This window comes from Indicator indicator, chromosome 10 (genome assembly GCF_027791375.1).
Source record: "Indicator indicator isolate 239-I01 chromosome 10, UM_Iind_1.1, whole genome shotgun sequence".
Lineage (NCBI taxonomy): Eukaryota > Metazoa > Chordata > Aves > Piciformes > Indicatoridae > Indicator > Indicator indicator.
The window spans coordinates 12,375,220-12,389,032 of NC_072019.1; the positions used below are offsets into that span (position 1 = coordinate 12,375,220).

Below are 13,813 nucleotides of genomic sequence, written 5' to 3' on the forward strand. Positions count from 1 at the left end.
CTCAGAAGTAACTGCTGCTCACCGGAGCTCCGCCTTGGGGGCTGCTGCTGCTGCTGCTGCTGCTGCTGCTGCTGTTCCTACTCTCTGCGAAGTGCAGCAGGTGGTCAGGTAACAGACAATAATCAAAGCCCAGGCTCTGCTTTTAAACGTGCCGGCTGCATACCGGCGACGAGAAAGACTGCCCTATCTGAGGGCCGAGGCGGCGCGGCGGCCAGCAGAGGGCTCCCTCTTCCCGCAGCCGGAAGGGCCCGCCCCCCGCAGAGAGGCCTCGCCCCGCTCAGAGAAGGGGAGGAAAGGGAGGCGGGCCCGGCCCTCCCACCACCCGCAGGGGACCCTCGGAGAAGGGCGGGGTCAGGCGGGGAGCCGCTGGCCCTCATTGGCGGAGGTGGCTGCTGGCTACGCCCGCTGAAAGGGAGCGGGTAAGGCGGCCGAGCCGGTACCGAGGGGCTGTTACGGTTTGTTCTGGAGGAGTGCCTTGTCTCCGTCGGGGTCGGCATTGGCGGGAAAGTAGGCAGGCACCACCCGCAGCGACGAGCGTTGTCCTTGTTTTCGTGAATACGGTGGGCCGCCGCGCCGGCGGCGTTGCTACGGGTCCGTTCGTCAGTTTCCTCCCCCTGTCCCTGCAGCCGTACTGGGCGCGGAGCGGCTGGCTACACATGGCGCGGTGCGGCGGCGGCGCGGCGCCGAAAGGTCCGGGTCCGGCGGCAGTGGAGCGGCACCGGCTGAAGGAGACGCTGGCCGAGCAGCTCCGGCAGGACCTCAGCAGGTAAACGCGGGGCAGCGACCGATCTCGGGGGCGGCTCCAGGCGGGGCAGCGGGCCTGGTCGGGCGGGGAGACGGCAGTAACGGTGCGCTCCCGCAGGTTGCTGGTGGAGGGGACGTGCTGCGACGTGACCATCTGTGTGGGCGACTCGGAGCTGCGGGCGCACCGGGCGGTGTTGCTGGCGCGGGCGCCGCGGCTCTTCGGCGCACTGGGCGGGGGGCAATCGCCCAGCGACGTGCTGCGGCTGGACGGCGCGGGGCCCGCGGAGACCCGGCGCTTCTTGCGGTGAGTGCGCTGTTGAGCTGGCTTCGGCGGGCTCTGCGTTGCCCTTCCTCTTATCTCTAGTGTTAACACCCGTTTGAAAGCTTTTTCCATTCAAAGCAGTATCTTCACAGCCTTCCTGCACCGTGGGCAGATTACTTTTCTGTAATTTAGTTTTCCTCCGCCTTCGTCTCTCTGCTGACAGCACATACTCTCCACTGTAGCATGTAATCTACGGTATGTAAATGCTTTGTAATAGAGCAAGAGAAAAAGCTGCAAAAATCCGGAATGTATCCTTTAAATTGTCTGTGCCTACTAATACCCGTGTTAGCAAGATGATCTCTTGAAAGCACCAAAGAAAAGCCGCTCTAGTGACATGTTTAAAAAAAAGAGAGAGAGAGAAAAGTTACATCTTTGTAAACCTAGCAAGACTTCATCAAGTTATATGAAGATGCGTTAAGAGGATGTATCAGGTGACTGCGTGGTCACCACTTAAGTCAAAGTCATCCATGGTCTAAGCTCCCCACAGCACAGCTCAACAGTGAGTTGACATGCTGCAGCAAGCTGTGCTGTACCATCAGAGCACCATACGGGCTGGCTGCTCCCCAAGAACTGGTGCAAAGGCCAGTGTGTTTTCCTACTGCCAGATATTGGCACATACTTGATGTCTCGCTCCAGATCTTAGGTGAGTGCATCAGGGGTGTTGGCTGGTGCTGCTACCAGCCCTTGCAATCCTCCTTACCTGTAAGTTCCTCTAATCCTTTTTCCAAGGCACTGAGTAGAGTTTGCTTTTCTCTAACAAAGCTGTGGTAGTGCCACCTACCTTCTATATAAAAGTGTTGATGTTAGAACTGATCAGCACTTTGGGGCATGCACAGAAGCAGAAAGGTAGGTACTCTGGGATTTCAGATTAATTCAGGATGTGCTTGTAAAATGTGTACACTTAGTTGCCAAGCGGAAGGGGAAGGTATTGCAGTTTCAAAGTTTAATGCCTAAAATATAACCTAGGTTGACTTTTCCCTATTGGTTTGGCTTATTCTTTCCTTAAATTTGTAAATAAAGCAGCAGATGGATGAAGATAAGTGTTCAGAATACTAAAGTTACAATAAGTATGAACAGAGGCTTTTTGAATTGAGAGTAATTTCAAAGCCACAAAATTACTGTTGTGGGGCAGGTTGACAAACTGGCATTTATTAGATTCCTGTCAAGGTCTTGCTGGAACATTTGCAAAATAAGCAGCAAGAACCAAAACTGCAGAAGTTTTGTCTCCTGTTTTTCTTAATTCCATTATTCATTAATTGGCTTCACATGCATGTACGTGGTGGTGCAGAAGCCTTTAATGCAGGGGCATGATAATGCAAATACTTTTAAAAAATCCAAATTAATTTGGGACTTGGGAAACAATTCTTTTTAGTACCTATACACTGTTACATCATTCCTTTTTATTACCTAAACGGTAAGCACTTTAATATGTTTACAGTTTGCTGATACTTGCTTTTGGTTTTGTCTGTGTTTGCTGGAAACCAAGTTATGGTCTCTAGAGCCCTGCATATTTTCCAAAAAGCATGGCACAGAAACCCACCTTTAAACTCAAACCTGCTCATCTAATTATAAACCTTTTTTTTCATTGTGATCTTAGACTCTTAAAGGAACATTTTCTTTTATTCTAAGCTATGTATGAAGCTCATTTTGCAAGCTCTTTTTTTTTCATAACTTAGTCCTTAGTGCTGTTTGATAACTGCAGCTTTTGAATCCTCTGACCTAGCACTTTCTGAAAATAGATGTCATTGAATGCACAATGGAATTCCAGCACAGTGAACTGCTTTCAACTGAGGAAAGGAAGCAGCTTTGGTTGAAAAGAGCCTAATTTCATTGTTCAAATGGTGAAGTCTGCTAGTATCAGTGGCTGTTAAATCTCAGTGGTTTCTTAATGCTGACATATAAGTTAATTAGATCTTAAATCCAAAACAGTGCTTCACACTGCAGCTTGAGGTTTACTGGAAACTAGCCTAGTTCTTGGAGAACATGAGTTGCCATGATGAGTTGTAATAACGACTTGTAGCTACAGCTCTGCTTATGAGGGAAAGTTGTAGTTTACTACAAAAATTCTATGTTTTGTGGTTATAAATGCTATTTCCCTATAGACTAGGGTAAGTGGAATACTGGTATAATATAGTGCTTTCCTATCTTTACAAGTAAAAATTGTATTTCCTTGGGGATTTGGATTACTTTTTCTCATAAGGTATATCTGGCATGCCTCGCAGTGAGACCTGCTTCCTTTGTGATTCTGTCTAGCTTAATCAGGAGAGATGTGGGCTATGTGTCACTTGTGTGCTGAAGGCTGTGCAGCTCCTCCTGCCAAACTTCTGAGCATTTTTTAGCAGGATGGAGGATATGGTGAATTTTATACTGATCTTTTTGCATAGCCTCAGCATGAAACAGATGAGCAACTGAGTGCTGCTTTGTTTCCCCTTCCTATCCTAGCATTGTCTGAGGACAGCAGCAAGAAACTCCCGGTCACCAGGAACCGCAGCATTCATATTGTAGATGCCATCCACCCTGCAATGAAGCTAATGTCATATTGATTCTGCCCTCCAACAGCCTTCTGTGGCTTCATGTAACACAACCAGGAAAGGGTCAACAATTGCAAATATGTCACTTGCAGATGACTGCTTGAGGAAGGTTCTGCAGTCTGCATTGACAACAAAGAAACTTAGCACCCCTGAAGGACAATAGTCTCTTCTAGATCATTAAGTCATAAATATCTTGCCCAGTGCTTTTTACATTTTCAGCTTTGGACATAAAAATACAGTTTTTGCTGTTCCCTGATATTTATATTAAGCAGATCTAATTTAAGGAAGGGCAGAAAGACCTAATGACAGTCAGATACAGTTAAAAAGCAATAAATATGGATCAAATACAAAGGAATACAATTGTCCTTGTGATGTTTATTTGCAGTACCAGAAGTTGATGCAAAATAGACAGCCAAGGCTGTGGCTGTATTATATTTGTGTAGTTCTGTATTGGGCATTAGAAGGATGCTATACCTAGATTAAGCACAGGCAAAAATACTCTTGAAGGTAAACTTCTAGCCTGATGACAGTAACTTTTTTTGTGGACTCTGTGCACGCCTTTCCTAGTAGGAAAGAAAAATCATAGGCTGTAGCAAGGTCTATTAATACAACAGATACCCTATAGCATTGTTCCAGTTTCATCTGTCACTTAGTCACACCTCTTGCATTCTCGTTGGTTATGTCTGTCAGAACCTTTTCTGTGTGCAGAGGGGGGAAAAACAAACAGCCAAAAAAACCAAACAACCAAAAAAACCCAACAAACCAGAAGGTGAGGAAGCTGTTAAGACTACTTGGCATCAGACTGATGTTATGGAAGAGGATGGTTGAGCTCTATCTTCAGCTTGACCTTCTCTTGCGTGTGAGGTTTTCATCAAGTGGTTACACCAAATACAGCACAGCTTGTTTGTGAATATTTCTTACCGTGGTGGTTTGGCCCTGGCTGTAGGACAGATGTCCACCAAAGCTGCTCTGTCATTCCCTTTCTTAGATAGACATGAGAGAGGGGAAAAAAACACAGGAGTTAAGATAGAAGCAATTTAATAAAATGCAAAGGCTGTGTGTGGAAGCAAAAGCAATCAGAGATACTATTCTCTGCTTCCCATTTTGTGGGTTATACAGTTTATTCTGATGTGGTCCCTTTTATTCTCTTACCACTTGTGTCTGTTGATGTGGTGTGCCCCACCATGCAAGCAGTGTATTCTCTGAGTGACTAACTCATGAGGCTTCAAAACAAGCTGACTGCAAAAATGGCTTTCTGTAGCACTTGCAGGTGCGTTTTTTTTTTTGGCTCAAGACCAGTTCCTTGCATTAAGACATAAGGGAATCAGCAAAACAGCTGAAAAAAATCATCCATCTGAAAAACGAATTAACAAAACCTGCCCTACAAATAAGGACAGTGTGGGAAATTTGATTTGACTGCTACTGTCTTAAACTTCATGAAATGGTAAGCACTGAATTGTGGAGGTTTAAGTGCTCTGTAAAGACTTATCTCCAGTGAACAGTGAAAGCTGAGAAAGTTGAAAACAAATTGTATGCTAAGTGTTTATTTCCCAAGGTAAGGGATTAATGAATTTGCTCCTCTGAATAGCTAAACGGTTCTAACTTAATGGCTTTCATTCATACAGCTGTCTTCTCCGTTCTGAGTTTGTTACTAGAGCATCAAGTTGGTTTGTTGTGGTTATAAATATGAGCTAAGCTAGTCATTGAGAATAATCAGACTTTGCTAAGAAAGGAAGAAGAGATGGAAGGAAATTAAGTACTGCATGAAGCTAGTAGGGTAGATGTTATGCTATATCCTGTTGGGGGAAGAAAACCTTAACCATGATCATTTGGGGCTTTTTTTTTGATGAAAGCAGGCTTTAAACACATGCCAAACAATGACAGCCTTATCTGCTTTCCACATATGTAGAAACAATGAGTTTGCCCTTTTTTTTTTTTTTTCTGATGGGATTGGAGCTTTTTGATCCGTGTTTATATTTAATTTCTGTTTCTCAGAGGAAGTTGAGAAGCTAAACTGTCAAGTCAAGTATATATCAGTGTGTATATTTCCAATTTGCTTTGGAAAACATAGTATCTTAATGCCATGGATTTATGGCCTTAGGAAAAGAGAAGAAAAACAAACGAAAACAGTCAATTCAAGAGAATTGGGTAGAAACCTTTCACTGGGACTATGACTACTTCAAGGGTCAGATTCTCCTGAAATGCTCAGCTTTCAGGAGAAAATGGAGAATTTAATTAGCATCTGTGTGAGGCAGCAAGGCTGATGATGTTGCATCTCATGAGAAGAAATTTACTGAAATAATTATCTCAAGAAATCAATGAAGTTTAAAATAATCATCTTAGCTGCAAAAATCCAGCCGACGGTTCTTACAGCAAATCTAAAGGGAGATGGACGACTTAAGGTAGGTTGAAGTCATGCGTATGACGTCCCTGACTTGTACTAACAAAGATTCACTGCTATAGGTGTACTGCTGAAATATTTTTGCTGCAAGTCCACTAAGATTAAATACAATGCATAAGAATATTGTCTGCATTTGGGTTTTATTAAAGACATCTGTGCATTAAAACCGTGGGCAGGGAGTGGTTCATAGATGTTGTACATTCACAGTGGGATTTTTATTAACAAAAGTTAATGTATCTTGGTTTTATTTTGGCATTTAATAGTGATAAAACATAGTTTTGTTAAAGTATAATGTGGTATTTTACTTGTATACAGAAGGTATTTCAGAGATAATCTAGTTACAGTGTGAAGTTATGTGTATGCTGTGCTGAAAACTTGTTGGAAACAACACACCTGTATAACTTGGTAAATAAAAGAAGAACAATATTTTGGGTCTGTTTTCATTAATTGTGTTTTCCTCTATTCTACCAAATGAGTATCCTGTTTTGGGCTTCTGTGCTTGTCTCTCTTTATTTTAAAGTTGCCATAGGATCTTTTTTTCAGGACAATTAAAATGATACACTGCGAAACACAGATTTTCCCCTTTTCATATATGTTGAACTTCTGTGCTGACAGGTTCTTGCCCTCTGTAGTATCTATGTTGAAGAAGCTTCTGATTTTTCTGGTGTACTCTGACATTAACAACCACTCTGTCTTGCTAGCCGATAGAAAAATACATGGAGATAAGAAAGAAAAAAAAATCCCTCTCTCCCTTCATTAATGGCTGTTGTTCAAGCCTGCTTTGTAATCTCTTTACTAATGCTCTGCAAATCTGGGCATGTGTGTAACATATCCATAACAATGTGCACAAGATTCTGTTTCAACAGCTAGTGTCTAAGCTCTCAAAAGCAACATCAATGACATGTGTGTATTGCTTTAAGGAGTGGCAGGTAACACTCTTCTCCAGATGGTCTCTCATTGAGCAAGTGGAAGCATTTGAAGGTGGACGTGTAATTAGAGTATTTATTTCTTTATTTGCTTAACAACTACTTTAGGACAATAGGAGAGGCTGTCCTAGCAGCTTTCAGTAAAGCGTCATGATGATGATAATGGTGTTCATTCCAGTGGCTTCTGGTGTTCTTGGAAAGAATAAGAAAAATGGGTTCCTCATGCTTTTAAATATGGTATTTCAGGAAAAGAAAACTTGTCTTTTCTCGCCTCCCTTCTTAGTTGTGTTGTCTTTGTGGTCATTAGTGGCATTCAGCATTTCAGTTTGGGATTTTGTCAGTCTGGTAGACAGCGGGTGTGGCCTATGGTATGTAAATGTACCTCTTGTTTCAAAGGACCAAAAAATGATTTTTTTTGATCCAGGCGCTATCTTAAGAAATTTTTGCATGTGTATGATTTTTTTTTATATATATATTTAGTGAGTATAGAAATATTTTGATGATTCTAGTCAGTATTGGCTTTGTGGCTGTTCTGAGAACAGAACCGTATGGTTGTTCCTCTGATGAGACTGTGGTTTTCACAACAATGGAATCTGACATCTACAATTGTAGAAGTAGGTGGCCATAAAGAGAGTTCTAAGGCCAAGAAACTTCTCAAGGAATTTAGCCTAAGTGATTTGGAATGAGAAGAGATGTAACTTCAGGACACCTTTAAAAGCAGAACTGTGGATGACATTTTTAGATGCACAGAATTAAGTTTGGATGGGCTACTTAGTGTTTTCATAATACTCTGTAATCTACCCACAAAGTACATTCTTCAACATGCACTTTGAGATGTCTGTGTAGGCTGTGTGGTGTTAAACAAAGTAACTCTGTGCATCCTGTATGTTCTAGGAAGATGTTTTGTTTTGTTACAGTAACACACATGTAGCACTTCCTAGATTACATTAGGAATGTTGAAAGAACTGAAACATTTTTATGCTGCCTTTGATTTTTCAGATGACTATGAAAATTGTCTAGTAAACTTCACTCTGCCTTTAGAAATGAGCCTATAAAATACAGGGTGTTGCCAAGCAGAGTTCTTTGTAACACATTTTGGAAAACAGGAGAATCTTCTGTTCTGGATAGAACAGCTAATGGGGTTTAACTAAGATAAAGAAAAATTTTGAAGAGTAATGGATGCCTCCATGAGCCTTTCAAAGTAATACATTTATAGTCTGGATTAAGCAAGGCTCTAATATGCAAATATTCTGAGTTTCTGGAAGTAGTAAATCTAGGACTGTGGCTGGATTTTAAATGTGAACTGGAACGATCAATGTTCCTTGACTTTTTTACAGGGGGGAAAAAAATGTTTCAAAAGGAATAACTTTTTAAGATCTAGGAACCAGATAGTTCTGTTTTAACAACAAGCTACTTTACTTATTCTGTTTACTGAGTTCTTACTTGTGGCAAGAGTGCCATTTGTATTGACTTAAGCTTAGTGATAGCAGATTTGCGTTCCTGAGGTTTCTTATGTATTATCTGAAAATACCCTGAGGATCCCCAGGAGATTGTTGCCTCATTGCCTAGCTTTTCAGACTCTCTATGGATATTTTTTGCAGTTACTGGCAGAAAGTAAGCAGGAGGATTAAAATAATGAATTTATAGCAAAGCAGCGTATCTGTTGCTGCTAATTTTCTTTCCTCCTCAAAGTCAATTGTACTGCCTTTACATGTTGAATATGTGATAGCTCCACAGCAACAGAAAGGTGAATAAGTAAAGTTCGAGTGGAAATTTAAACTAACATGTTATGAATGAGAATTTTCTTTCAACAAAACCTTACTAGGGATCTTTATTTTTTTCCATGTTCAGTGTGTTACTGTTTACTTTTGTAATTGTGTTTGCTTACAGCTGATGAAGAAGCAAGGATAAAGCAGGAATGATTGGATTTTGTCTAGTAGTCGCATTGTTTATGTGACTTCAAGTGGTATTTGTTGGAAGATCTAATGTGGAAAAATAACTTGAAGACAGAACTTCAAAATACTTTGAGATTTTGAAATCTCTAGTTTAATTTGGTTTCTACTCTTAATTTCTGTTCTTGTGTTGTACTGCTGTAGATCTGTAAAACTCCCATGTTAAGTACTGAGAAACATAGTGGATAGGGAAAATGTGTGGAAGTCATGGTTTTGAATTTTCTGAATAATTGCAAAGTTTCCCAGCTCCAGCAAGTAACCTGTAGTCTTGTTCTTGGTAATATGGCATAATATTACTTAATTTGTCTTTCCCTCATGCTATTGTTATGCTGGGTTGGAAAGTACTATAAGTATGACAAGCAATTGATGATCAGACCAAGTTCACAGGTTGGGAGTTCTGAAAGCACCTTACATGTACAATGAATGACCGTAGAACCCATATAAAGACAGTCCACCAATCTTAGTGTTTCAGTGTGAAATTTTATTCCTGTCACATTTTCCTGCCCTTGTTTTCAAAATCTAAGAAAATATTAAAATTCTCATTCTCTACATTCATGCTTCTTCTTTCTCTCTTGGCAATAACAAAACAAAAAATCTACCTAACTCAATCCTTTAAATACAGAATTTAAGAAGGAAGATAATTTCTTTGTATGTTTTCTCCACCCCTTCAGAGGATAGTGCTTAAATAGCATACTCAAATTACAGTGTTCCCAGTACTAACAATAAAGCCTCTTTGCTGTGGAATGAGTGACTAAATGAAGATCTTCAAGTACATGTCTACTAAATCCAAAGTAACTGTAGCTCTCCTGGTACATGTTGCTAACTTCATCTCTATGGTATGAAACCACTGATAAATTATGTTATCTGCTCACACTGACTTTTTTAGGCACCATTAAGTTGTTGATGTGCAGTATGCTATAAATATGAGATCTTTGCAGTCACAGAATGGGGGCTTTGTTAGCCTTTCTAGATCTTGAGCCAAAAATAAGGTGGTGAAACAGATGGGGAAGTGGGAAGTTGGAATTACTATATGGGCAAAGTGAATGTTCTTGGGTAATCTTAACTGCAGATTTTCATGTTTTCAAGCACTTCCTTTGAAGTTAAAATTTACATCTCTAATACCATTTATTTATAACCCTATACCATGACTTCAGTACTTGTGGCTTTGTTATTAGAAGGTTGTTTATGTTTCTGGGTTTGTAAATTTTGGTTGTACTCGGATTTACAAATCAGTCATCTGTCATTGCTGACACAGCTTGCTTCTGCCTTTGCCAGTAGATGATTATAATAATTGATGAGCTACAAAGAGCAGGCAAAACTTTCTTTAATTAAAAAAATGAGGGAGAGAAACCTTTCTCCTTGTAACATTAAATTACATTCTACATGTAATGTTTTCTATGGACAAATGAGGACATGGGGCTGTTGATTGACAAGAAGCTCAACGTGTCCTGGCAATGTGTACTTGCAGCCCAGAAAGCCATTGACATCCTGGGCTGCATCAAAAGAAGTGCAACTGGCAGGTCAAGGAAGGTGATTCTCCCCCTCCATTCTCGTGAGACCCCACATGGAGTACTGCATTCAGCTCTGGGGCCTCCAAGATAAGAAGGACATGGATCTGTTAGAGCAGGTGCAGAGGAGGACCATGAAAATCACCAGAGGGCTGGAGAACCTTGGAGCACCTCTTCTGTGGACACAGACTGAGAGAGTTGGGTTTATTCAGTCTAGAGAAGGGAAGGCTTTGGGGAGATTTGTATCACCTCGCAGTACCTAAAGAGGGGCCTACAGGAAAGTTGGAGAGACAAGTTTTACAAAGGCATGTAGTAATGGAAAAAGGGGTGACAGTTCTAAAGTGAGAGAGGGTAGATGAGAAAATTGTTTGGGGGAAGAGTGGTGAGGCACTGGAACAGGGTGCCCAGAAAGGTTGTGGATGCCCCTTACCTGGAAGTGTTCAAGACCAGGTTGCATGGGGCTTTGAGCAACCTCATCTAAAGGAAGATACTCCTTGCCTGTAGTAGGAGAGTTGGAGCTAGATGATCTTTAAGGTCTTTTTGAACCCAAATTATTCTATGATTTATACTTTTTCAAGCATTGCAGAAATAAGTTTTCTAGAGAGACAGTTTTAAAAAGAGGCCATGGCAGGGAGGAGAGTATTGTTAAACACTGCAGAGTGCAGCTTTTCTGGTCATCAACTTTGTTAGAGGAAAGAAAAAATCATTTTTTGTTTTGATCAGTTGAAAAAATTACAGGACTAAATGTAGTGTCATCTTCTAGGCTTGTATATGCATCTGATAAAAATCTTAAAGAAGATGAGGAGCTGGCGATGATGAAAAAAGTATTGGAGCCCAAATTAATACAAGAAAGCAACATTGTTCCTCTTCAGAACACTCAAACGAATGTAAATTGTGTAGGTAAAAGAACACCTATTGATCAGAATACACTAAGTGAAGCTGTGCAGAAAGTTGTTTGTGCATCTTGTATTGAAGAGGAAATCCCAGAAATAGCCTTTGATGCAGAAACCAACAAAGCCACCACAGGTAGGTTTGGACTTACACATTTATGTTTTGTATTGTTGTGTTGTTGTTTTATTTCTTTTAAATAATTATCCAAAGACTGATGTAAAAATGCAGGCAAATATTAAATCTATTGTTGTAACGTGGATATTCTTTGCTACGGTCTACCTCATTCACACTAATTGCTGCAGAAACTTGGCAGGAATAGTTCTCAGCCAGTGTGTAGCATAATAAATCTGATAGGATTTGCCAGCCTTTGGGCACATTCATCAGCATTGTGTCCCAACTTCTCTCTGTAATGCAGCAAACTCAAGTCCTCAACACATGGGACATCATAGAGCAGAATCTCTCATTTCCTTTTCTAGCAAATTACACTAGTACCACTGTTCTATGAGGCTTTTGGAATTCTTCAGAATCTTCCTTACTACTACTGTAAATGAAGTAAGATGAGGAAATGTGTAACTGCATCTACACCAGAGGTATTGACTGCTACAGCTGTGTCAATTAAGATAGGATCAAGCAATAAATCTGTTCAGGAAAAAGCTCGCAATGCTATATGACCCTGAACTAATTCAATTTGCTTTAATGCATAAGCACCAGATTTCTGTAGGAAAAAAATAATTGGCTTCATAATCTTATGATATAATAACTTCTGTAGATCTTAAATATGAAGTGTTTGTCAGATTTCTGACAAGTCAAAACAAGAAAAATGGAAGGTCTGGAAACTCTTCAAGGAAAATTCTATCTTGAATATGCAATATTAAAATACTCCATTATGTCAGATTCTTCATTTAAAATATTCTCAATTGCCTGTGTACTATCAATAATATAGTGTACACCAGACACAGTGAAAATAACTGTTTCTTTCCATCTGCAGGTCATTCCAAGCTAGAAACTGCATCTGTGTTGGGAGAAGACTTAATGATGCTCTACAAGAAGTGCTGTTGTCCAGATATTAATATATGTGTAGAAGGCAAAGTTTTTCAAGCTCACAGGTACTCACAGGCTTGGATGGATGGATGCTTTGCTGGGTAAAAAACTGGCTGGATGGCTGGGCCCAAAGAATGGTAGTGGATAGAGTTAAATCCATTTGGCAGCTGGTCACGAGTGGAGTTCCCCAGGGCTCCATTCTGGGACCAGTTCTCTTTTAATATCTTGATCAATGATCTGGATGAGGGGATTGAGTGCACCCTCAGTGAGTTTGAGATGACACTAAATTGGGAGGGAGTGTTAATCTACTTGAGAGTAAGAATGGTCTGTGGAGGGACAGGCTGCATTGATGGGCTGAGGCTATTTATATGAGATTCAACAAGGCAAAGTGCTAGGTCCTGGACTTTGGTCACAACATGCCCAGGCAACACTACAGACTTGGGGAAGAGTGACCGGAAAGCTGCCCAGTAGAGAAAGACCTGTGGGTGCTGGTAGACATGAGCCAGCAATGTGCCCAGATGGCCAAGAAGGCCAAAAGCATCCTGGTCTGTGTAAGGAATAGTGTCACAGGCAGGACCAGGGAAGTGATCGTCTCCCTGTACTCAGTACTGGTGAAGTCATACCTTGAGTACTGTGCTCAGTTTTGGGATCCTCTCTGCAAGAGAGACACTGAGGTGCTGGAGCAAGTCTACAGAAGGGTGAAGAGTATGGAGAACAGGTCTTATAAGGAGCAGCTGAGGGAACGGGGGTTGTTTAGTCTGGAGAAAAGGAGGCTGAGAAGAGACCTGCTTGGTCTCTACAACTAGATGAAAGGCAATTGTAATGAGGTGGGTGGTCATCAGTCTTTTCTCTCTAGTAACAAGTGAAAGGGCAAGAGGAAATTACCTCAAGTTGCACCAATCCCCATCACTAGAGGTGTTTAAAAGATGAGATGTTGCTAAGGGACATGTTTTAGCACCAGACCTGGTAGAGTTTGGTAATGGTAGACTCAATGATCTTAAAGGTCTTTTCCAACTGAAATGATCCTACGATTCTATGATTCCCTAAGTATTTAGTGTGAAGTTTTTCAGCCAAAATCCTTTCATTATAAAATGCTGTTGGTACTCTGTAGTGTGTTATTGCTGGTGCTGTTATCTAGCTGTGAACCATTACAGATTTAAGTCTTAATGTGAGAAGTGGCCATATTTGATACTAATAATAAATATTATCTTATTAATAGCAACTATTGTCAAAGCAGTTGCATTTTTAGCACTTTTAAGATTACCATTGTCAAGTCATATGAGTATATACTCATGTATAAATACTTCATAGGTTTTCTTTGCTAACTTCTATTTAAATCATCTGTGCTCTCTTGAAGAAAATGGAATATCTATTAATAACCTCTTCAGCTATTAATGCTGACTAAAATTACCATACAGGTAGAAAATTTCTGTAGTAGTAATTTTTTTCCCTAGTCTTTAAAATGTGCAGACAGAATCTGATTTTTACTTTAATTGC

The 13,813-nt window shown here is 40.8% G+C and overlaps 1 protein-coding gene across 1 annotated transcript in view; it reads left to right on the forward strand.

The window, feature by feature from the left end:
* The first annotated feature begins 656 nt into the window (after nucleotides 1–656).
* The window catches only part of BTBD8 (BTB domain containing 8), a 37,243-nt gene continuing 24,086 nt past the window's right edge, over nucleotides 657–13,813 (forward strand). The window contains exons 1-4 of the mRNA XM_054384468.1: nucleotides 657–766; nucleotides 863–1,048; nucleotides 11,148–11,410; nucleotides 12,264–12,381. Of these exons, the coding sequence (XP_054240443.1) occupies nucleotides 657–766; nucleotides 863–1,048; nucleotides 11,148–11,410; nucleotides 12,264–12,381 (677 nt within the window). The remainder of the gene's footprint in view (nucleotides 767–862; nucleotides 1,049–11,147; nucleotides 11,411–12,263; nucleotides 12,382–13,813) is intronic.